Source organism: Mobula hypostoma, chromosome 17, assembly GCF_963921235.1.
Source record: "Mobula hypostoma chromosome 17, sMobHyp1.1, whole genome shotgun sequence".
Taxonomy (NCBI): domain Eukaryota; kingdom Metazoa; phylum Chordata; class Chondrichthyes; order Myliobatiformes; family Myliobatidae; genus Mobula; species Mobula hypostoma.
Window position 1 is genome coordinate 4,064,909 of NC_086113.1, and position 26,431 is coordinate 4,091,339.

The window sequence follows — 26,431 nt, forward strand, 5'->3', positions numbered from 1 at the left end:
CTTTTCTCTATTGATATATATATATATATAAATTAGTATACTATTATGTCTATTATGTTACCTTAGTATGTTATGTTTAAATTACATTGTTTGTATCATTTTTTTTCTCTGTATTAATATCTCCTGTAATTTTATTATATTCTAACAGTGTATTAGTGCCTATATGGCTTACCTTTTTGTATACTTATTCAATAAAAAGATTTAAAAGGATTATCAAGGACAGCAAGGGGTGAAGGAAGAACTTTCAGAATTGCCGGCAGCAGGAGATGACACCGGTTTGAAGAAAGTGGTTAGGCTTGTTTGCTTGGCAGCATTTTGTTTTTCAGCATAAATTTGCTTGTAGGGAAGAAGGATTGACTGCAGGGAACGACTGAAATACTGACTCTGTTCTAAACTTGGGTCCATGTCCACCGCCATTTGTGCCAAGTGTTTCGGCATACGCTTCCAAAAAAGCCCGGTCTCGTCAGCATTAAACACCTGCTTTGGTGTGATGCCTAACTCAGCTATCATAGCCCCCAACTGCAAAGGGTAGCGTTCAGCTGCTTTGTGGTCAGCACTGGCTTGCTCACCACGCACAGCTAAGTTGTGAAGCCTGTGACGATCAACAATCTTAGAAAACCATCCCCTACGCGCATTTAAGCTAACAATATCACTTGATACTTCCTCACTAGCCTCTGAACAAAGGCGACCATAAATTTCCAAAGCTTTCACACGAAGATGATCGGAACTGAGTGTTGTTTTATTTCTTTGTTTCATGCTCAGTGTACAAACTCAACATTTTCTCCATTTTTGTCATAATCGGGTAACACAATTTGGTAACAATCTTTGAAGACACTTGTGATGAATCAATCCCTGCACTTTTTATTTTCTCAGCATTTTTCTTTATGTTTCTGATCGTGGACTCACCCAGGCCGAAGTAGCATCCCAGAGCTGTGCTACCTTCACCTGACGTGGCCCTGTTTATAATTTCCAACTTTTTTTCAAGTGTTAAAGCGGTTCTCTGTCGCTTGGCTGATGGCCCAGACTTGACATAGGACGCTTAGGAGACATAGTTAAGTATTTCAAGCACAAAATCAGTGCACTGTAGGTAATAACAACAAAAGTTTAAGAGCGCAAGATCACACATCCACACGCTGCGAAAACCAATGTGAGATTGGCGGAAGTGAGGCTGTGAGGCATGCGCACGTGACTTGTATTGCTGGGAAAGCGGTGCTTCTCGTCCCAACAGCCTCGCATAACTGTGAATCCACATTGTCTGAAGACGCATATAACGAGGATAGGGTGTATATAAACAAATAATATTGAGAACATGAGTCGTAAAGTCCTTGAAAGTGTGTCTGTAGGTTGTGGAATCAGTTCAGTGTTCATGCCAGTTCAGGAGCCTAGTGGTTGTAGGAATAACTGTTCATGAATCTCATGCTTTTGGTATGTGGCTTGATCATTTGGAAGCACTGTGAATATAGTCTGTGTTGCATGCTTATCACCAAGTGCTTACAGTTTGTTATTGTGGATCATTGACAAAGATGGTCAGCCAGCAGTTGACTATTAACAGTAGTCTTTTTCCTCAAAGGAAAATTTTTGTCCGCACTCATGTAAGTGCCAACCATTCTGATAGTGACTTGAGGACAGCTCTTTTGTTTGGGTTGACAGCTGTTTCTCGGGAGATGCTGTCCTTTGTCCTTACCAAGCAACATTTTTGTTAGTTTCTTTACATTCATCATCAGATGGAATAAAGAGCTGGATACTCTTTTGATTTCTCATTATCTTGTTCATCTATAACTCACAGTGTACTCATAATTTACCACCCAAAGGAAGATAATGTTCTTTACATTAAAGAAAAAGTGAATTTTAAGAAGTCTCCCCTAAATTGCTAAAACCCACAAGAGGCCGATAGTCTGATCCAAGTCAGTTATTGCTCACCAAAACTATGGACTGACATAAAGGGTTTATTTTTGCGGATAATGAGATACTGCATTAGGACATTATAAATATCAACTTGTATCTTGAACACCAACACTAGTGTTGAATCTAAGAGGAGTTATGTTTTGAAACTTCTTCAAGCTCCATTGTGCTTGTGTTTGATATTTATTACAGCTAACGAACTGATAGTAAGGAAGGCAAATGGAATGTTAGCATTCTTTTTGAGAGAACTAGAATATACAGTGTTGTGCAAAAATCTTAAGTGTATATATTTGTAGTAATTTTATGGACCACACTGTACTGCTGCTGCAAGAAAAGAAGCATTTCATGACGTACATGATTGATACCTGATTCTGATATGGGTCTCTATTGGGGTCTGAGAGTGGGATGGGGAATGATGGTTGGGAAAAGGAGAAGGGAGAGGGGAGGGAATGGGAAGCACCAGAGAGACATTCGGTAATCATCAATATACCAATTGTTTAGAATCAAATTACCTTGCCTGGTGTCTTTGGGGCTGGGTGTGTCTGCACACATGCCACCTTCCGCCCCGGCACTCCTCTGCCACCTGTCCCACACCCCTCCAGCGGCATCCACCCTCACTATTCCCAGCGTACTTTGCTCGTTCTCTGCTCCACATGGACAAATACAGTACTGTATTTGTCAACATGGAGCACCCTATGCGTCGAAGACTTTTTTACTGTACTGTAAAAGCAAGGATTTATTGCTGAGTCTTCATAAAGCATTGGAGAAAGTCTAGATTAAGTTCATGAGAAAGATTCCGGAGATGAAAGGATTAATGTGTGAGGCGCATTTGATGCCTCTGGGTCTGTACTCGCTAGAGTGTAGAAGGAAAGGTGGGAGAAAGGAGAAGATCTCATTGAAGCCTTCTGAATATTGAAAGACTTAGAATGGGCATGGAGAGGATGTTTCCAATAGAGTCTAGGACCAGAGGGCACAGACTCAGAGTAGAGGGACCTTCATGTAGAATAGCGATGAGGCGGAATTTCTTTAGCCAGAGGGTGGTGAATCTGTGAAATTCATTGCCACAGACAGCTGTGGAAGACAAGTCGTTGGGTATATTTAAAGCAGAATTTGATAGTTTCTTGATTAGTAAAGATGTCATGTTACAAGGAGAGGGCAGGAGAATGGGGTTGAACAGGATAATAAATTCCTAAATTGCCATGATTTAATGTTGGAGCAGACTCAATGGGCCAAATGGCTTAATTCTGCTCCTGTGTCTTAGGGTCTTATTCAGAGTACAGCCAGTTTCAGAGTGGTGTACATACAGATTGTGGGTGAGGAGATGGAATTGAAGCTTATCGAGAGGCAGAACTGCCACAAAATACTAGGCGCATATGGATGTCAGCATTTTCTAAGCCAGAGAGCCAGTGCGGAGGAGCTGGAAATTGTTCATAGCCTCAATTTGGACAGCTGCTTACTGCAAACTGTTACAAGCTGTTTTATCTTGTGGCATACTGAAACTGCGTTTGTAACCAGCTCCTGCTGTGAAGACCCAGCGAAAAAAGTCCTCAGCAAATCTACCCAGTTCATCTGTGCTCTTCAACAGCTGTACAGGATTTGCTTGACGTCAGCTTGTGGCAACAATATGACAATTAATGCAAAGTAAGAGCTATTTCAATGCTGACTAGAAGGATTTGCACTGAGTCATTGTCCTTAAGGATGCTGATTGTTTGCTATTGTGCTTAATGTACTCATTCAAAATTTCTACGCTAATCAAATTGACATGATTCAGTTATTTTTTCTTATTTTTGTTAGCAATGGAGCTAGATTCTTTTTAACACATCTAACCTTGTGTATTTTTTGTCTTTAAACTTAAAATAATAAATCCAAATACAGTGGATTGTTGTTAATTGGGACACATTGGAACCAATACATTTTGGTCCAGTTAAGCAGCTGCCCCAATTAGCCAAAGTTTCATGGATATAGTTAAAAAGGTGTAAAGAAAGACAAACCACCATTTAAATGAGTAACAAATTGTGTATTTAAATGAAATACAGAGCAAATTAGAGCACTACCAGATGACCCAGAATAGATTAGGGAGTTTAGGAGGTTGTGATCATAATATGATAGAATTCACCCCTGTAGTATCAGTATTACAGTGGTGTAAATGGAATTACAGAGGTGTGAGAGAGGAGCTGGCCAAAGTTGATTGGAAGGGGACACTAGCAGGGATAACGGCAGAACAGCAATGGGCAGGGTCAGAAGCCGTGTTAATAGATAACATCTCACAGATGAAGAATTATTTTAAAGAGAGGATGAGGCAACCATCACACACAAAATGCTGGAGGAAGTCAGCAGGCCAGGCAGCATCTCTAGAAAAGAGTATTGAATTGACTTTATTTCTTACATCCTTCACATGCATGAGGAGTAAAAATCTTTACGTTATGTCTCCATCTAAATGTGCAATGTGCAATCATAGTAATTTATAATAAATAGAACAGTCAATGTAATATAGAGTATACTCAACTCTATACGTGAGTTCATCAGACTGATGGCCTGGTGAAAGAAGCAGTCCTGGACCCTGTTGGTCCTGGCTTTTATGCTGCGGTACTGCTTCCCAGATGGTAGCAACTGGAATAGATTGTGGTTGGGGTGACTCAGGTCTCCAATGATCCTACGGGCCCTTTTTACACACCTGTCCTTGTCAATGTCCTGAATCATGGGAAGTTCACAACTACAGATGTGCTGAGCAGTCTGTACCACCCTCTGCAGAGTCCTGTGATAAGGGAGGTACAGTTCCCACGCCAGACAGTGATGCAGCCAGTCAGGATGCTCTCAATTGTGCCCCTGTAGAAAGTTCTTAGGATTTGGGGGCCCATACCAAACTTCCTCAACCGTCTGAGGTGAAAGAGGCGCTGTTGTGCTTTTTTCACCACACAGCTGGTGTATGGAGACCATATGAGGTCCTTGGTAATGTGGATGCCGAGGAACTTAAAGCTGTTTACCCTCTCAACCCCAGATCCATTGGTGTCAATAGGAGTTAGCCCGTCTCCATTCCTCCTGTAATCCACAACCAGCTCCTTTGTTTTTGCAACATTGAGGAAGAGGTTGTTTTCTTGACACCACTGTGTCAGAGAAATGAGTTCTTCCCTGTAGGCCATCTAGTTATTGTTTGTGATGAGGCCAATCAATGTACTGTCGTCGGCAAATTTAATTAGCATAGATTAGAGCTGTGGGTGGCGACACAGTCATGGGTATACAGCGGTTAAAGGAGGGGACTCAGTACATAGCCCTGAGGGGCTCCTGTATTGAGAGTCAGAGGGTTGGAGGTGAGGGAGCCCAGTCTTACAACCTGCTGATGATCTGACAGGAAGTCCAGGATCCAGCTGCACAAGGCAGGGTGAATGCCAGGGTCTCTGAACTTCTTGTCAAGCCTGGATGGAACTATGGTGTTGAATGCTGAACTGTAGTCCAAGAACAGCATTCTCACATAAGCATCCTTCTTCTCCAGATGTGTAAGGACGGTATGTAGAGCAGTGGCTAATGCATCGTCTGTCGATCGGTTGTGTCGGTAGGCAAATTGTAGGGGATCCAATTTGGGTGGTAGCAAGCTGCAGATGTAATCCTTGACCAGCCTCTCAAAGCATTTGCTTATTATTGAGGTGAGTGTGACAGGACGTCAGTCGTTCAGGCATGTTACCTTGGTCTTTTTTGGTACAGGGACAATGGTGTATAATTTGAAGGAGGAGGGCACTCTACACTGGGAGAGGGAGAGATTAAGAATTGACAAACAGTTGACGTTTCGGGTCGAGACCCTTCAACAGGACCCTTCTCAGGCCTGCTGAGTTCCCCCAGCATTTTGTGTGTGTTGCTTGGATTTCCAGCACCTGCAGATTTTCTCTTGTTTGTAATGAGGCAACCAAGGCTAACAAAGGAAGTCAGAGACAGCAATGAAAGAAAACAAAAGGGCATATAATATAGCAAAAATTAGTGGATTGGGAAACTTTTAAAAACCAATAGAAGGCAACTATAAAAGCCAAAGGGTAAGCTAGCTAATAATATAAAAGAGGATACCAAAAGTTTTTTCAGATGTATAAGGAAAGGTTAGTAAGATGTATAAAGGGGTCGGTATTGGGACCACTTCTTTTTATGTGTATATCAATGATTTAGATGATCGAGTAAGTGGCTTTGTTGCCAAGTTTGCAGATGATACGAAGATTGGTGGAGGGGCAGATAGTGTTGAGGAAACAGGTAGGCTATAGGACTTAGACAGATTAGGAGAATGGACAAGAAAATGGCAAATGAAATACAGTGTTGGAAAATGCATGATCATGTACTTCGGTAGTAGAAATAAATGTGCAGACTATTTTCTAAATGGGGAGAAAATCCAAAAATCTGAGATGCAAAGAGACTTGGGAGTTCTTGTGTAGAACACCCGAAAGTTTAACTGGCAGGTAGGGTCAGTGGTGAGGAAGGCAAATACAATGTTAGCATTTATTTCAAGAGGTCCAGAATGCAAGAGCAGGGATGTGATGCTGAGGCTTTATAAGGCACTGGTGAGGCCTCAGCTTGAGTACTGTAAACAGTTTTGGGCCCCTCATGTAGGAAAAGTTATGCTGTCATAGAAGATGGTTCTTAGGAAGTTCACAGGATGATTCCGGGAATGAAAGGGTTGTCATACAAGGAACATTTGATAGCTCTGGGTCTGTACTCGCTGGAATTTAGAAAGATGGGGGGGGGGATTTCATTGAAACCTTTCGAATATTGAAAAGCCTAGATGGAGTAGATGTGGAAAGGATGTTTCCCATGGTGGGGTAAGTCCAGGACAAGAGGATACAGCCTCATGATAGAGGGGCATCTATTTTAAACAGAGATGTGAAGAAATTTCTTTAGCCAGAGGGTGGTGAACTTGTCTAACTCATTACCACAGGCAGCAGTGGAGGTCAGGTCGTTGGGTGTATTTAAGGGAGAGCTCGATTGCACACAGCACCAAAGGTTACGAGGAGGCAGCCAGTGAGAGGGGCTGAGGAGGGGGAGAAAAAGAAGATCTGCCACGACTGAATGACTTCTGCTCCTATGTCTTACGGTTTTTTGGAATAAAAGAGAGGTGAGAGTGGATATTAGACCATTGGAAAATGATGCTCAGGATGTAGTAATGGGGGACAAACAAATGGTAGACAAACATTGATAAGTATTTTGCATCAGTCTTCACTGTGGAAGACACTAGCAGTATGCCAGCAATTCGAGACTGTCGAGGGTAGAAGTGAGTACAGTTGCTGTTACTAAGAAGCTGCTTCTTGGGAAGCTGAAAAGTCTTAAGGTAGATAAGTCACCTGAACCAGATGAAATAAACTTCAGGATTTTGAAGAATTCTGGATGCATTAGAAATGATCATCTCAGATGCACTAGATTCTGAAAAATTGCAAATGTCACTCCACTCTTTTAAGAAGGGAGGGAGGCAGAAAAAAAGGAAATTATAGGCAAAATGACAGGCAGGAAAGACAAAGGAGAGTCAGTGGATGTTGTTTAGTTGCATTTTCAGAAGGTCTTTGACAAGGTGCCGCACGCGAGGCTGCTTAACAAGGTAAGAGCCCATGGTATGACAGGAAAGTTGCTTGAACAACAGCAGGTAAAGAGCATGGACAAAGGGGGCCTTTTCTGTTTGGCTGCCAATGACTAGTGGTGTTCTGCAGTGGGTGGTATTGTGATTGCTTCTTTTCACATTATTTGTTAACGATTTGGATGACGGAACTGACGGCTTTGTGGCCAAATTTGCAGACGATGGCTCAATTAACTGGAACCTACTTTACTGTAATAGCTATTTGGTTGCATTAATTTACAAGCTTTTATTCTGATTTCCTGCCTGCCATTCAGTATCTTAACAAGTAGACCTGAACTTGTATGGCAGACTGTGGTTTAGCTATGTATTAGATTTGAATTGCATGAAGCACCACTGAACCTTCATCTCATCTGTCAAGGTTATAGTCCTCTCCCTAATCTCCTTCGTGCTCAACAACAGAATGTGCAAAAGGGCTCAGGCACTTGATTGAAAAGATAGGAAATATCTTCTCAGCTTCTCTTTGCTGACCAACGATCTAAAAATCCATCTATGTGCTAGATCCAAACTTGGATCTTTTGCTAGTTGCTCTACTGTCTCCTCTTGAGCCCTCTGTAACAGCATCATAATAAGATAGAGATGCATTCAGACTATTCGGCCCATCAAGTCTGCTCCCATTTATTATTCCTTGCAACCCTTCTCCCACCTTCTCTCCATATCCTTTGACACCCTGACTAATCAAGAACCTATCAAATTCTGCTTTAAATATACCCAATAACTTAGCCTGCACAGTCGTCTGTGACAATGAATTTGACAGATTCACCACCTTCTGGCTAAAGAAATTCCTTTCATCTCTGATCTAAAGGGATGTCCTTCTATTCTGTGTCTGTGCCCTCTGGTCCTTTTGTTCCCCTAGATCTAGAGTACCTTGAGCTGCTGTGTAGACCTTTCCGCCTGCCTAGGGAGTTCACGACTGTTATTATCACAGCTGTGTATATTCTGCCACAGGCTGATACTGATCTGGCTCTCACAGACCCGCACGAGACCATCAGCACCCTGGAGACTGCACATCCAGAGGCTGCCTTCATCGTCGCTGGTTACTTTAATAGAGCGTCACTGTCTAAAGTCTCTCCAAAGTTTTCTCAACACATCCAGGTGAGCACACAGGGCGACAGCATACTCAACCACTGCTACTCTCCCTTCCGCAACACTTGCAAAGCGCTCCTCCATCTGCCATTTGGAAAGTCAGATCACTCCTCCATCTTGCTGCTGCTGAGGTACAGGCAGAAGCTGAATCAAGAGGGAGCCATAGTTAAAACCATCCACTGTTGGTTCGACCAATGGGTCTGCATGCTGCAGGACGGCTTTGATGATGTCAGCTGGAATGAGTTCCATGATGAGGATGTCTCCGAGTTCACGGAAGGGGTCACGAGTTTCATTCAGAAGTGCATCGAGGATGTTGTCCCCAGAAATCAGTCAGGGTCTATCCAAACCAGAAACCCTGGATCAGCATTCCGTGCGAACAGCGCTTACCATGTGACACAGAACTTGCGTTGCCAGTGACCACCAGGAACTCAAGAAGTGCAGCTATGATCTGCGCAAAGTCATCAAGGCAGTGAAGTGACAATACAAGGACAAGATCCAGACACAGCTCTCCACCAACAACACACGCAGCTTATGGCAAGGTCTGCACACCATCACAGATTTCAAAGCTAAACACTGTGGTGTTCCCAACATCGCTGCCTCTCTCCCAGATGAGCTAAATCTTTTTTACGCTTGATTCAGTGTTGCCAACACTGAGCCCCTGAGGAGCGCCGCCGAAGAGACCTGCACTTTGGTCATCTCTGAGGCTGAAGTACAGTACGCAGATGATTCCAATGAGTGGACAGTCACAAGGCTGTGGGACCAGATGCCATCCCAGGGCAGGTACTCAGTGTGCAAGGCACAACGGGCAGGTGTGTTTGCAGACATTTTTAATCTCTCCCTCTCCCAGTGCAGAGTGCCCTCTTGCTTCAAAACATCCATCATTGTTCCTGTACCTAAAAAGACCAAGGTAACATATCTGAATGACTAGCGTCCTGTCACACTCATCTCCACAGTAAGCAAATGTTTTGAGAGGCTGGTCAAGGACTACATCTGCAGCATGCTACCACCCACACTGAATCCCAAACAATTTGCCTATCGACACAACCGATTGACAGATGATGCAATAGCCACGGCTCTACACACCGTCCTTGCATATCTGGAGAAGAGGGATGTTTATGTGAGAATGCAGTTCTTGGACTATAGTTCAGCATTCAATACCATAATTCCCTCCAGGCTCAACAAGAAACTCAGAGACCTCTGCCTTCACCCTGCCTTGTGTAACTGGATCCTGGACTTCCTGTCAGATCGCCTGCAGGTTGTAAGAGTGGGCTCCCTCACCTTTGCCCCTCTGACCCTCAACACAGGTGCCCCTTAGGGCTGTGTTCTAAGTCCCCTCCTTTAGTCTCTGTATACCCATGACAGTGTTGCCACACACAGCTCCAATTTGCTAATTAAATTTGCTGACAACACTACACTGATTGGCCTCATCTCAAAAAATAATAAGGCAGCCTACAGAGAAGTCATCACCCTGACACAGTGGTGTTAAGAAAACAACCTCTCCCTCAATGTCGCAAAAACGAAGAAGCTGGTTGTGGACTACGGGAGGAATGGAGACAGGCTAACCCCTATTGACATTATTGGATCTGGGGTTGAGATGGTGAACAGCTTTAAGTTCCTCAGCGTAAATATCACCAAGGATCTCACATGGTCTGTACATAGCAGCTGCGTGGTGAAAAAGACACAACAGCACCTCTTTCACCTCAGACGGTTGAAGAAGTGTGGTATGGGCCCTCAAATCCTAAGAACTTTCTAAAGGGGCACAATTGAGAGCATCCTGACTGGCTGCATCACTGTCTGGTATGGGAACTGTATCTTCCTTAATCGCAAGACTGCAGAGAGTGGTGCAGACAGCCCAACGCATCTGTAAATGTGAACTTCCCACGATTCGGGACATTTACAAAGACAGGTGTGTAAAAAAGGGCCCGAAGGATCACTGGGGACCCGAGTCACCCCAACCACAAATTATTCCAGCTACTACCATCTGGGAAACAGTACCGCAGCATAAAAGTCAGGACCAACAGACTCCAGGACAGCTTCTTCCACCAGGCCATCAGGCTGATTAATTCATGCTGATACAACTGTATTTCTATGTTATATTGACTGTCCTGTTGTACATACTATTTATTATAAATGACTAATAATTGCACATTGTACCTTTAGTCTGAGGTGTAATGTAAAGATTTTTATTCCTCATGTATATGAAGGATGTAAGTATTAAAGTCAATTCAATTCAATTTGATGACCACTCTATCTAGGCCTTTCAATATTTGATAGGTTTCAATGGGATCCCTCCTCATTCTAATAAACTCCAGTGAGTACAGGCCCAGAGCTATCAACGTTCCTCGTATGTTAACCCTTTACCTGTCAATAAAGTACAGAATCAGAAATTTACAATGCAGAAAGCAGCCATTTAGTCTGCCTTGTTTGTGGCAGCTAAGAAGAAGCAAATGACTCAAACCTCATGCTCTCATTTTGTAGCCTTTTAGATTGGAGCACATTAATTCTTCATCTAGATTAGGATTCCCAACCATTTTCATGCCATGGACCAATACCATTAAGCAAGAGGTCTATGGACTCCAGGTTGACAGCCCCTGATCTAGGTAAGCGTGATCAGTACATCTGTCACAACTACCCATCTTGTGCAGAAAGTTTGTTTTTTTGAGTATAAAAGCTGGTAGTCATGTGGCAGCTGTAAAACAAAACCTTTGTTTGAGACACATTTTGAGTACTGTGTGCAGTCCTGGTCATCACATTACAGGAAGGATGTGGAAGCTTTAGAGAGGATGCAGAATAGGTTCACCAGTATGTTGCCTGGATTAGAGAGTATTATAGTAGCTATAAAGAGGTTGGATAACCTGTGATTGTTTTCTCCACAGCGCCAGAGGGTAAGGGATGATCTGATATACAATGTTGAGAGGTATAGGTAGGGAGATGATCTTTTTCCTGGGTGTTACTATTTCAGAGGACATGTCCTGGACCCAGTTTATGAATGCAATTGCAAAGAAAGTACAGCAGTGCCTCTACTTCCTTTGGAGTCTGCGGAAATTTGGCATAATATCTAAAACTTTAACAAACCTCTATAATTTATTATCTTCCAGCATTCTGGTTGATCCTTCGTTAATCCTGTTATGGTTACTATTCTGTAGATTTGTTGAGTATCCCCAAAGAAAAATGAATCTCAGGGTTGTGTCTGGTGATATATATGTACTTTGATTATAAAAATTAACTTTGAACTTTGGAAATGCCATATACTAGAGGGCATAGTTTTTAGCTGAGAAGAGAAAAGTTTCAAGATTATTGATTTTTTTTATTGTATTCTTCGGTACGAATGTAAAGGAAAATGAAATGATTGTTACTCCGGATCCAATGCAGCATAAAATAACACATTAAGCACAGAAAATACAACAAATATAAATATAAACAAGAGATTCTGCTGATGCTGGAAATCCAGAGCAGCACATACAAAACTCTGGAGGAACTCAGCAGGTCAGGCAGCATCTATGGAAATTAATAAACAGTCGATGTTTTGGGCCGATGCCCTTCATCAGGGTGGAAACGAAAGGGGAAGATAGCAGAATGAAAAGGTGGAGAGAGGGGAAGGAAGTTTAGTGAGAAGATGACAAGTGAAGCCAGGTAATAATAAACAATCACGAAAAGTAAAGGACTGGAGAAGGAGTCTAATAAGGGAGGAGAGTGGACCATAGGAGAAAGGGGAAAGTAAATATAAAAGCAATCCTATAAAACACAATGTATAATAAATTGTTTGTCTAGACACAAGATTAGCTTATATACATAGACTGATTCTCTGTACATAAAATAACACTAGGTGCAGGAGTAGCTGAACATAAGGTGACTAACAAGAAGTGACAAGGTAACAAATTGACTCGGCAAGAAGAACTTGAAGGGGACTTTGGGAATTTATTTATTAATCTACAGTTAATGGCAAGGCACTGCATTTCTTACCCATTCCTAATTGTTTCAGAGGAAGTGAGTCACCTGAACTCAGTCAATACTCCTAATCAATATATTCCCATGCTGCTGTTGCAGGAAGAGTTCCGGATTTAAAGTTCAAAATAAATTTATTATCAAAGTCCAGACATGTCACCATATACTACCCTGAGATTCATTTTCTTACAGGCATTCAGAATAGGACGAAGAAATACAATAGAATCAATGCTAAAGTACACACAAAGACTGACAAACAGCCAATGTGTAAAAGAAGTCAAACCATGCAAATACAATAATGATAATAATAATAATAAATTGGTAAATAAATAATACTGAGAGCATGAATTATAGAATCTTTAAAAGTGAATCCATAGGTTCTGGAATCAGTTCAATGCAATGAGGGGTCATCATATTCCTTAAACGTATTTCCAAAAGCCTAGCAACTACGGTAGCGTGGCAGTTAGCATGATACCTTTACAGTTTGAGGTGCTCAGGAGTTCAGAATTCAATTCTGACACTGTTCTCTAAGGAGTCTGTAAATAAGATAAACAGTGGCATGCAAAAGTTTGGGCACCCCGCTCAAAATTTCTGCTACTGTGAATAGCTAAGCGAGTAAAAGGTAAACTGATTTCCAAAAGGCATGAAGTTAAAGATGACACATTTCTTTAATATTTTAAACAAGAAAACTTTTTTATTTCCATCTTTTACAGTTTCAAAATAACAAAAAAGGAAAAAGGCTGAAGCAAAAGTTTGGGAACCCTGCATGGCAGTACTTAGTAACACCCCCTTTAGCAAGTATCACAGCTTGTAAACGCTTCCTGTAGCCAGCTAAGAGTCTTTCAATTCTTGTTTGGGGAATTTTTGCACATTCTTCCTTGCAAAAGGCTTCTAGTTCTGTGAGATTCTTGGGCTGTCTTGCATGCACTGCTATTTTGAGGTCTATCCACAGATTTTCGATGATGTTTAGGTCAGGGGACTGTGAGGACCATGGCAAAACCTTCAGCTTGAGGTTGCCCATCGTGGATTTTGAGGTGTGCTTAGGATCATTATCCTGTTGTAGAAGCCATCCTCTTTTCATCTTCGGCTTTTTTTTTACAGACGGTATGATGTTTGCTTCCAGAATTTGCTGGTATTTAATTGAATTCATTCTTCCCCCTACCAGTAAATGTACCCCGTGCCACTGGCTGCAACACAAGCCCAAACTTGTGTTGCAGGAAGAATGGGTGAAAATCCCCCAAACAAGAATTGAAAGACTCTTAGCTGGCTACAAAAAGCGTTTACAAGCTGTGATACTTGCCAAAGGGGGTGTTACTAAGTACTGCCATGCAGGGTGCCCAAACTTTTGCTTCGGGCCCTTTTCCATTTTTGTTATTTTGAAACTGTAAAAGATGGGGGAAAGAAGTTTTCTTGCCTAAAATATTAAAGAAATGTGTCATCTTTAACTTTATGCCTTTTGGAAATCAGTTCATCTTTTACTCGCTTAGCTATTCACAGTAGCAGAAATTTTGACCAGGGGTGCCCAAACTCTTGCATGCCACTTTAAGTCCTGAAGAAGGGTCTTGGCCCAGAATATCAACCATTTACTAATTTCCATGGGTGCTGCCTGACCTGCTCAGTCCCTCCAGCATTTTGTGTAATTAGCCTTGGATTTCCAGCATCTGCAGAATCTCTTGTGTTTAAAATAAATAAACAAATCTCTTGTGGCTCCATGTTGCAATTTTTTTTAACACTTCTGTGACTTGAATCAAGATGTTTTACTGGATTTGAAGGTCTCTGAAAAACCAAGTTACTGCTGTTAACATGTATCATGAAACTCTATCCGTTGTAGAACTCTCAACAATATTTGATCTTTCACTCCATCAATGTCTTAATTAGATAAAAGACATCATACTGTGATATAAATAAAAACAAAACTGTTGATAACAGCAAGTCAAGGAGCATTTGTAGCAAGAAAAACCACAGTTAATATTTCTGGTTGAAGACCCTTCATAAGAACAGGGAAAGTAGGAAAGCAAGTTAGCTTTAAATTGCAGAGAAGTGAGGATGGATAAATAGGAATCCCTTCTATACTCTTTATACTAAACTGAAGTTATATGTTTAGAACACAAGAGATTCAGCAGATGCTGGAAATCCATAGTAACACACACAAAAACGCTGGAGGAACTTGGGTACAGCTCCTGGTGAAGGGTCTCAGTCTGAAATGTTGACTCTTTATTGACTTCCTCCAGCATTTTGTGGGTGTTGTGTGTAGAAATGCCTCATATGGAGTAATATATTGACATCTTTTTTAAATTTCCATTTATATTTATTGACTATTTCTTCTGTTATAGTGCTGGGCCCAAAGGAGACAATGTCTATGAATGGAGGTCAACTATCCTGGGTCCTCCAGGTTCAGTGTACGAGGGTGGTGTCTTCTTCTTAGATATCACATTTTCACCGGACTACCCCTTCAAGCCACCTAAGGTGCGTACTCCTGTAAGCAATGTAAAGCAACAGGAAAGAGCATTTATTTAACAATATAAAACTTAAAGGTAATGGAATGAACTTTGAGCAGCTCTCCAGCATGTCTGATTGGTCTACCTGTTATAATTCCTTTGGTTGGAACCTGTCAATATTTATTTTGCCCTTCTACTAGCTGCTATGCAATCAAAGATACCAATAGTGAAAAGTTGGGCAAAAGTTATTTACTCATTCTTTAACAACAGGAATTCTGCAGATGCTGGAAATTCAAGCAACACACATCAAAGTTGCTGGTGAACGCAGCAGGCCAAGCAGCATCTGTAGAAAGAGGTGCAGTCGACATTTCAGGCCGAGACCCTTCGTCAGGACTGCACCTCTTCCTACAGATGCTGCTTGGCCTGCTGCGTTCACCAGCAACTTTGATGTGTGTTACTCATTCTTTAACTTGTTTCATTCAGTTGCACTTAAAAGATTAGATTTACTTGTCACGTGTACATTGAGACATACAGTGAAATGTGTCATTTGCCTCAACAATCAACGCAATCCGAAGATGTGCTGAGGGCTGCCCATGTGTTGCTATACTTCCGGTGCCAATATAGCACACCCACAACTTACAAACCCTAACCTGTACGTCTTTGGAATGTGAGATGAAACCAGAGCCCTTAGAGGAAATCCATGCAGTCATGGGGAGAATGTAGAAACTCCTTACAGACAGTGGCAGCAATTGAACTGTGATCTTACTGCTGGTGCTGTAAAGCATCACACTAACTGCTACACTACCATGCTGCCCTTTCTTCAGTACCTCGTCCCTCCAATTGTTATTTTTCTTCCTTTGTTCTATTTCTTTGTTCTTTTTCTAAGCATTCTTTATTTCCATCCTTCACCCTTCACTTTCAACCCTTGCCTTTTGTGTACTTGTCCATTTTACTGACCATTCACTTCCCATTGTCCTGCAGTTTGTCATGACAATGATTGGCAGTGTAACTATGCTGAGAATGTAGGAAGAGAGGGGCCAAGAGAAATGGTTTCTGTACTCCTGAGCCCAGAAAGCAAATGAGAGTTGGATGTTTAACAACAAGCAGAGAGCACATAAAGAAGTAGGAGACTACAGATTTTAGAATCTGCTCGAGGAATTCAGCAGGTGGAGCAGCAAATATTGGCGATTGGGTCAGATGAATTGTGGACATTTCAGGTTGAAACCCTGCATCAGGACTCAACAAGTAGAAGAGAGTAGGATACTGACTAACCACCGGGGAACAAGTTGTTCAAACTTAAGGGATAGAGGTGTCAATGAAACTTAAGAGAAAAAAAAACTAAAGGTATCTGTTGTTTAGAAAACAACCGTCAAGGCATTGGAGAGAATGCAGAGGTATACCCATGGAGAGAATCTTCATTTAAATAGAAGGAAAGGAGAAGCAGAGAAAGTTGTAGGAAAAATTAATAGAGGTGTTCAAAATCAAGGAGAAAACGTTTAGTATAAAAGTGTTAGAGGTGAATGAAGAGAATATTCTTTACTCACCAAATTGTAGTAACCTTGCATTGCATGAATACTGATGGATTACATTGAATAATAATCTTCAAAGAGAATTGGAATAAATACTTGAAAATAAATTTACAGGGATAAGAAAGGAACGATAGTGTGACAAATTGAATAGCTTTGTAAAAAGCTAGCACAGAAATCAGAATCAGGTTTAATATCACTGGCATATGTCGTGAAGTTTATTACCTTAGCAGCACAGTACAATGTAATACATGATTAATATAGAGGAAAAAAACAGAATTACTGTAATATGTATTGTATATATGTATTAAATAGTTAAGTTAAATAAGTAGTGCAAAAAGAAATACAAAAAAGTAGAGAGGTAGCATTCATGGGTTTAATGTCCATTTAGAAATCGGATGGCAGAGGGGAAGAAGCTGTTCCTGAATCACTGAGTGTGTGCCTTCAGGCTTCTGTACCTCCTACTTGACGGCAACAATGAGAAGAGGGCACGTCATGGGTGGTGGGGGTCCTTAATGATGGACGCCACCCTTCTGAGGCACCACTCCTTGAAGATGTCTTGGATACTACGGAGGCTAGTGCCCGTGATGGAGCTGATTAATTTTACAACTTTCTGTAGCTTCTTTCAGTCCTTTGTAGTAGCCGCCCCCCCCCGCCCCAGCCCCAATACCAGACGGTGATGCAGCCTGTCAGATTGCTCTCCATTGTACATCTATAGAAGTTTTGGAGTGTTTTTGAAGATAAACCAAATCTCCTCAAATTCCTAATGAAATATAGCAGCTGCATTACCTTTTTTATAGCTGCATTGATATGTTGGGACCAGGTTAGATCCTCAGAAATCTTGACACCCAGGAACTTGAATTTGCTCACTCTCTCTACTTCTGATCCCTCTCAGCATTGATTGTGTTCCCCCATCTTACCCTTTCTGAAGTCCACAATGTGGTCTTACTGACACTGAGTGCAAGGTTGTTGCTGTGACACCAGTCTATGAGCTAATATATTTAGCTGCTGTATGCCCTCTAATCTCTATCTGAGATTCTGTTGACAGTGGCTATATCATCAGCAAATTTATAGATCGTGTGCCTGGCCACACATTCATGTGTATAGAGGGAGTAGAGCAGTGGGCTAAGCATGCATCCCTGAGATGTTACTACCAATCTGCACAGATTGTGGTCTTCCGGTTAGGAAGTCAAGGATCCAATTGCAGAGGGAGATATAGAGGCCCAGGTTCTGTAGCTTTTTGATCAGGACTGTAGGAAGATGATGTTAAATGCTGAGCTATAGTCAGTGAGTGTTGGCGCGTGGCCAAGTGGTTAAGGCATCGGTCTAGTGATCTGAAGGTCACTAGTTTGAGCCTCAGCTGAGGCAGCGTGTTGTGTCCTTGAGCAAGGCACTTAACCACACATTGCTCTGCGACAACACCGGTGCCAAGCTGTATCAGCCCGAGTGCCCTTCCCTTGTACAGCATCGGTGGCGTAGAGTGGGGAGATTTGCAGCATGGGTAACTGCCGGTCTTCCATACAACCTTGCCCAGGCCTGCGCCCTGGAAACCTTCCAAGGTGCAAATCCATGGTCTCACAGACTAACGGATGCCTATAAAAAATAGTCAATGAAATAAATGGGCTGAATTGCTTAGTACTGTGCAATTTCTCATTCTTCTTCAAAGTTAAATTTATTATCAAAGTACATAATAATGTACTTTATTATCAAAGCTTCTTCACACAGAGAGTGGTGGGAGTATCGAATAAGCTGCCAGACAAGGTGGTAAATGCGGGTTCTTTTTTAACATTTAAGAATAAGTTGGACAGATACGTGTATGGAGGGATATGGTCCGTGTGCAGGTCAGTGGGACTAGGCAGAAAATGGTTCGGCACAGCCAAGAAGGGCCAAAAAGCCTGTTTCTGTGCTGTAGTTTCTATATATGTCACCATATACTACCCTGAGATTTATTTTCTTGCAGGCATTAACAGTGGAACAAAGAAATGCAGTAGAATCAATTAAAAACTACACAAAGACTGACAAGCAACCATTGTGCAAAAAACAAACAGCAAATAAAAAATACAATAATAATAGTATTTAATAACTAAATAGTAATAATAACTTGAAAATAAATAATGCTGAGAATATGAGTTGTAATTTCCTTGAAAATGAGTCCTTAGGTTGTGGAATCAGTTCAGTGTTGGGGTGAATGAAATTATCCATGCTGGTTCAGGAGCCTGATGGTTGAAGGGTAAGAACATTTCTAGGTGGGTGTTAAATGTTGGCTTTACCATCTATCCTGACATCCTGAAATAGTTAATAAATGTTTAAAAATCTTCAGCTATTTCTGAGGTATTTAAGGCATTTAAGTTACTGAAGGCCCAACTGAAAGGCTCCATGGGTATGGCCTCACTTTCCACTGCAGTTAGATCCTTGACTTTCTAACCGGACTACTCTCTGTCATTTTATGTGTGCAGCAGCAGGGCTGGCAAGACATTGAGTGTTATGGACCACACAAATTAATCGCAACTGCAGAAATCTCATGAGAGGCATTGTTTGTGTCATATGGAATCCAGCCCAAAAGTAAGGACAGATTTGAGCTTGGCTGTAAAATTCTCCAGTTAAATGGTCCAATGATTTGGCGTATATTTTAATAACAATTGCTTGCACAGGATAATTTAAACATAATGTACTTTCATGATGTACATCTCAATCACCATCTTCAGGAAAGTGAAAAATAAATTAAGACCATAGACACAAGGCATAGCAGCAGAATTAGGCTATTCAGCCCATCGAGTCTGCCCCACCATTCTATCATGACTGACCCCGGATTCCAGTCAACTCCATACACCTGCCTTCTCACCATATCCTTTGATGCCCTGACTGATCAAGAAACTATCAACTTCTGCCTTAATGTATTCCCACAGACTTGTTCTCCACTGCAGTCTGTGACAGGGCATTCCACAGATTCACTACTCACTGACTAAAAAAATTCCTCCTTACCACTGTTCTAAGAGGTCACCCTTCAATTTTGAAGCTGTGCCCTTCAGTTCTGGATGCTGCCACCAGAGGAAAAGCCCTCTCCTCATCCACCCTATCTAGTCTTTTCAATTTGGTAGAGTTCAATGAGATCCCCCCATATTCTTCTAAATTCCAGTGGGTACAGGCTCAAAGCTGCCAAATGTTCCTCATATAATAACCCCTTCATTTCCAGAATCATCCTCATGAACCTCCTCTGGACTCTCTCCGACAACACATCCTTTCTGAGATATGGGGCCCAAAACTGTTGACAATACTCCAAGTGCAGCCTGACTAGTGTCTTATAAAACATCAGCATTATTTCCTTGCTTTTATATTCTATTCCCCTTGAAATAAATGCCAACATTGCATTTGCCGCCTTTGCCACAGAATCAACATGTGAATTAATCTTCTGGGAGTCTTGCACAAGGACTCCTAAGTCCCTCTGCACCTCTGATGTTTGAACCTTCTCCCCATTTTTATAATAGTCGGCATTATTGTTCCTTTTGCCAAAATGCATTAGCATGCATTTTCCCACACTGTATTCCATCTGCTACTTTTTGCCCATTCTTCCAATTTGTTTTAGTCCTGCTGCAATCACATTGTTTCCTCAGCACTATCTACCCCTCCACTTATCTTCGTATCATCCACAAACTTTGCCACAAAACCATCAATTCCATTATCCAAATCATTGACAACAATGTGAAAAGTAGTGGTTCCCAATATTGGTTCTTGAGGAACACCACTAGTCACTGGCAGCCAACCAGTAAAGGCCCCCTTTATTCCCACTCGCTGCCTCCTGCCTGTCAGCCATTCCTTTATCCATGCCAGTACCTTTCCTGATTTTATCTTGTTAAGCAGCTTCATGTGTGGCACCTTAACAAATGCCTTCTGAACATCCAAGTAAATGACATCCACTGCCTTTCCTTTGTCCACCTTGTTACTCCCTCGAAGAATTCTAACAGATTTGTCCAGCAAGATTTCTCTTTACAGAAACCATGCTGACTTTGACTTGTTTTATCATTAGTCTCCCAAGTACTCCAAAAAATTAATCATACCTCCAAGTATCCTTAACAATAGACCCCAGCACTCACCCAACCACTGAGGTTATGTTAACTGGCCTATAACTTCCTTACTTTTGCCTTAAAGAGTGGAGTGAAATTTGCAATTTTCAAGTCCTCCTGAACCATGCCAGAATCAAGTGATTCTTGAAAGATCATGACCAATGCATCTGTTATCTCATGAGCAACCTCTCTCAGGACTCTGGGATGTAGTCCATCTGGTCCAGGTGACTTATCTACCATGAGACCTTTGAGTTTGCCTAGCACTTTTTCCTTTGTACTAGTAATGGAACTCATTCCTGCCCCTTGACACTCACCGCCCTCTGGCACACTGCTAGAGTCTTCTACAGTGAAGACTGATGCAAAGTTCATTAGTTCATCTGCCATTTCTTTGTCCCCCATTACCTGCATCATTTTCCAGTAGTTCAATATCAACTCTCACTTCCCTTTTACTCTTTATATAACAGAAAAAACTTCTAATATTCTGCTTTATATTATTGGCTAGTTTGCCCTCATATTACATCTTTTCCCTTCTTACAGCTTTTTTTGGTTGCCTTTTGTTGGATTTTAAAAGCTTCCCAATCATCCAACTTCCCACTCACTTTTGCTACTGTTTATGCCCTTTCCTTGGCTTTTATGCAGTCTTTAATTTCCCTTGTCAGCCATGGTTGCCTATCCCTGCCATTTGAGAACTTCTTCTGTGGGACATATCTATCCTGTGAACTATTAAAATGATGTTTCTCTAAAAGGTCTAAGCATAATTTTAGTAACTCTGAAAATCACTGTTTAACAGTGATTACAAATCTAAACTCCTAAAGCTTTACAATTAAATCAGATTGAGTGCTTAAATGCAACAGACTCAGGACTGCAAAGAATTTGTTAATACTTTTACCACTAAGGTCACTGTTTGGAAACAGCCGAATCTGGAGGAGAAGTCAGTCATTCAGCCACTCTGTTGTGCTTTTTAATAAGTACATGGCAAATCTGATTGTAACAGCATTTCGGTCTACCCAAAGTAATCCTACAATCATTTTCACATATGGATATCTGTAGCTCCCAACAAATTCAATTTGGTCAGTGCTGGAATGAGGTATAAAGCATTTCTTAGGAGAACTGGCTAATTTAGGAGCCAGCTGATACTTACCTTCAGCATATGTCTCCTCCTGGCAAGTAAAGTTTTAGTTGAAAATGTCCTCACTGTAAATTAATTTTAAAGCTAACTTCAAACAACATAGTTGATACTTTTTCTCTCAGAATCGGAATCTGATCAGTGACATTAGTCATGAAATCAGATTTTTTTGTCGGGGCAGCAGAACAAATGAATGTAACTTGCAATAAAAATAACAAAAGAGGAGTAGTGAGGTAGTTTTCATGGGTGGGTTCATTGTCTGTTCAGAAATCCGATGGCAGAGGGGCAGAAGCTTTTACTAAAACACAGTGTAGATCTTCAGGCTTCTTTACCTCCTCTCTGATATTAGTAATGAAAAAAGGAAAGGGCATGTCCTGCATGATGAGGGTCCTTAATGATAAATTGAAAAAGGGTAGTTGCAGAATTTTCTGCTGAATTTTGATTTAAAGAAAAGCATGAAAATTCTAAAGCCCGTCAAAGGAGATAATTGGTACATTCACCATAGATCATTGGGACACACTACAATCAAGAGAAAAACAAATCATGCCAGATACAATTTTAGGGAACCAGACTCAAAATCAGCCTCGTTGACTTCTCCATGAACACAGCCTATTCAAAAATATTGTAGCACTGAGGCAAAGGTACATAGTGCAGCCCAGCTAACTGTAGAAATAATGGCCGGCACTCTCAGATTGACACACACAAAATGCTTAAGGAATTTAGCAGGTCAGGCAGCATCTATGGAAAGGAATAAAGAGTCAATGTTTCGGGCTGAGATCCTTCATTAGGACTGGAATGAAGGAAGAATTGCAGATTGACTTGGATTATCAACAGTCATGAATAATGGCCCAGGCTTTGCACTCACTAAGGAAAGCACTCACCACCTTCAAAATCTAGTAGTCTTCTGTGTAGAAGTTTGTATCAGGTGTCGGTTCAGGGAGATTTCTGCTATACAACAACCATGTTATGATTGAGTAGAACAATTCTCTAGCACTTTAATTATTTTACAGATGTCAAAATAGACTAAAGTACATGTTCAGCGGCGAAAGTGTATGTTCTTGGTCTTTTGCTGCTGTTGGCCATTCTTTTTAAGGTTCAACTTATGCTTTCAGAGATGCTCATCTGCACACCACTGTTGTTATACCTGGTTATTTGAGTTAATGTCACTTTCCCATCAGCTTGGACCGGTCTGGCTATTCTCCTCCGACCTTACTCACTAACGAGGCATTTTCATAGAAACATAGAAAATAGGTGCAGGAGTAGGCCATTCGGCCCTTCGAGCCTGCACCGCCATTTATTATGATCATGGCTGATCATCCAACTCAGAACCCCGCCCCAGCCTTCCCTCCATACCCCCTCACCCCTGTAGCCACAAGGGCCATATCTAACTCCCTCTTAAACATAGCCAATGAACTGGCCTCAACAGTTTGCTGTGGCAGAGAATTCCACAGATTCACCACTCTCTGTGTGAAGAAGTTTTTCCTAATCTCGGTCCTAAAAGGCTTCCCCTCTATCCTCAAACTGTGACCCCTCGTTCTGAACTTCCCCAACATCGGGAACAATCTTCCTGCATCTAGCCTGTCCAATCCCTTTAGGATCTTATACATTTCAATCAGATCCCCCCTCAATCTTCTAAATTCCAACAAGTACAAGCCCAGTTCATCCAGTCTTTCTTCATATGAAAGTCCTGCCATCCCAGGAATCAATCTGGTGAACCTTCTTTGTACTCCCTCTATGGCAAAGATGTCTTTCCTCAGATTAGGGACCAAAACTGCACACAAAACTCCAGGTGTGGTCTCACCAAGGCCTTGTACAACTGCAGTAGTACCTCCCTGCTCCTGTACTCGAATCCTCTCGCTATAAATGCCAGCATACCATTCGCCTTTTTCACCGCCTGCTGTACCTGCATGCCCACTTTCAATGACTGGTGTATAATGACACCCAGGTCTCGTTGCACCTCCCCTTTTCCTAATCGGCCACCATTCAGATAATAATCTGTTTTCCTATTTTTGCCACCAAAGTGGATAACTTCACATTTATCCACATTAAATTGCATCTGCCATGAGTTTGCCCACTCACCCAACCTATCCAAGTCACCCTGCATCCTCTTAGCATCCTCCTCACTGCTAACACTGCCGCCCAGCTTCGTGTCATCCGCAAACTTGGAGATGCTGCATTTAATTCCCTCATCAAAGTCATTAATATATATTGTAAACAACTGGGGTCCCAGCACTGAGCCTTGCGGTACCCCACTAGTCACCGCCTGCCATTCTGAAAAGGTCCCGTTTATTCCCACTCTTTGCTTCCTGTCTGCTAACCAATTCTCCACCCACACTAATACCTTACCCCCAATACCGTGTGCTTTAAGTTTGCACACTAATCTCCTGTGTGGGACCTTGTCAAAAGCCTTTTGAAAATCCAAATATACCACATCCACTGGTTCTCCCCTATCCACTCTACTAGTTACATCCTCAAAAAATTCTATGAGATTCGTCAGACATGATTTTCCTTTCACAAATCCATGCTGACTTTGTCCGATCATTTCTCCGCTTTCCAAATGTGCTGTTATCACATCCTTGATAACTGACTCCAGCAGTTTCCCCACCACTGACGTTAGGCTAACCGGTCTATAATTCCCCGGTTTCTCTCTCCCTCCTTTTTTAAAAATTGGGGTTACATTAGCCACCCTCCAATCCTCAGGAACTAGTCCAGAATCTAACGAGTTTTGAAAAATTATCACTAATGCATCCACTATTTCTTGGGCTACTTCCTTAAGCACTCTAGGATGCAGACCATCTGGCCCTGGGGATTTATCTGCCTTCAATCCCTTCAATTTACCTAACACCACTTCCCTACTAACATGTATTTCACTCAGTTCCTCCATCTCACTGGACCCTCTGTCCCTTACTATTTCTGGAAGATTATTTATGTCCTCCTTAGTGAAGACAGAACCAAAGTAATTATTCAATTGGTTTGCCATGTCCTTGCTCCCCATAATCAATTCACCTGTTTCTGTCTGCAGGGGACCTACATTTGTCTTTACCAGTCTTTTCCTTTTTACATATCTATAAAAGCTTTTACAGTCCGTTTTTATGTTCTCTGCCAGTTTTCTCTCATAATCTTTTTTCCCCTTCCTAATTAAGCCCTTTGTCCTCCTCTGCTGAACTCTGAATTTCTCCCAGTCCTCAGGTGAGCCACTTTCTCTGGCTAATTTGTATGCTTCTTCTTTGGAATTGATACTATCCCTAATTTCTCTTGTCAGCCGCAGGTGCACTACCTTCCTTGATTTATTCTTTTGCCAAACTGGGATGAACAATTGTTGTAGTTCATCCATGCAACCTATAAATGCTTGCCATTGCATATCCACCGTCAATCCTTTAAGTGTCATTTGCCAGTCTATCTTAGCTAATTCACGTCTCATACCTTCAAAGTTACCCCTCTTTAAGTTCAGAACCTTTGTTTCTGAATTAACTATGTCACTCTTACCCAAGGGGCCTCCCACGACAAGATCGCTAATTAACCCTTCCTCATTGCTCAAAACCCAGTCCAGAATAGCCTGCTCTCTAGTTGGTTCCTCGACATGTTGGTTCAAAAAACCATCCCGCATACATTCCAAGAAATCCTCTTCCTCAGCACCTTTACCAATTTGGTTCACCCAGTCTACATGTAGATTGAAGTCACCCATTATAACTGCTGTTCCTTTATTGCACACATTTCTAATTTCCTGTTTAATACCATCTCCAACCTCACTACTACTGTTAGGTGGCCTGTACACAACTCCCACCAGCGTCTTCTGCCCCTTAGTGTTACGCAGCTCTACCCATATCGATTCCACATCATTCACAGAACTGCCACTCATTGGATGTTTTTACTGGTTTTCACGTCATTCTCTGTAAACCAGAGTCTGTAGTGCATGGAAATACCAGGAGAAACTCAAGCCACCCCATCCGGCACCAACAATCATTCCATGTTCAAAGTCACTTAGATCACATTTCCTCCCCCATTCTAATGTTTGGTCTGAGCAACAACTGAACCTCTTGACCATGGCTGTATGCTTTTATGGATTGAGTTGCTGTCACATGATTGGCTGATTAGATATTTGCATTAACGAGCAAGGGTACCTGATAAAGTGACCACTAAGTGTATGTGAGATTAAAGTTGTTGAAATAATAAATGCTTTAAAATATTTATAATGTTCAAAGCCGTTCAATTTTGAAATAGCCTTCTGAAGGAATTGTAATTCAATGATTTGGTATATCAATAAATAATCACTTACACTTCAACCTTTTGCAGTTTACAGCAGGAAATGCAGTAACTATTCTCATTCATTTATGTGTTTAGCTGATATCACTGGGAAAAGCTGAGAAATAGGACATCCCTAGCAAAACAAGCAGTCACTGACAACACCACGGTTAGAATGCTATCATGTTGCAGGATTTCAGAGTTCTATTTTGCAATGATCATAAATGTTGACAGTTTTACTGTCTTTTATTTACTTTTTATTTTATTTAGAGATACAGCAAGTTACCCAGCAACCCACCTATTTACAGCATCACAGGACAATTTGCAATGATCAATTAACCTACTAACTGTACATCTTTGAAGTGTGGGAGGAAACGGGAGCACCCAGAGAAAACCCACACGTTCATGGGGAGAATGAACAAACGCCTTATAAACGGCACCAAAATTGAACTCGGAACTCCGATGCACTTAGCTGCAATAGTGTGGTGCTAACCACTATGCTACCATGC

General features: G+C 41.6%; 1 protein-coding gene and 1 long non-coding RNA gene across 2 annotated transcripts in view; one reads left to right on the forward strand and one right to left on the reverse strand.

Annotated features, from left to right (window-relative positions):
* LOC134357793 (ubiquitin-conjugating enzyme E2 E2) overlaps positions 1–26,431 on the forward strand; it is a 189,021-nt gene that overhangs the window by 139,500 nt on the left and 23,090 nt on the right. The window contains exon 4 of the mRNA XM_063069450.1: positions 14,863–14,995. Coding sequence (XP_062925520.1) covers positions 14,863–14,995 — 133 coding nt within the window. The remainder of the gene's footprint in view (positions 1–14,862; positions 14,996–26,431) is intronic.
* LOC134357794 (uncharacterized) overlaps positions 1–26,431 on the reverse strand; it is a 198,398-nt gene that overhangs the window by 31,904 nt on the left and 140,063 nt on the right. The gene's annotated exons all lie outside the window — the stretch shown is intronic.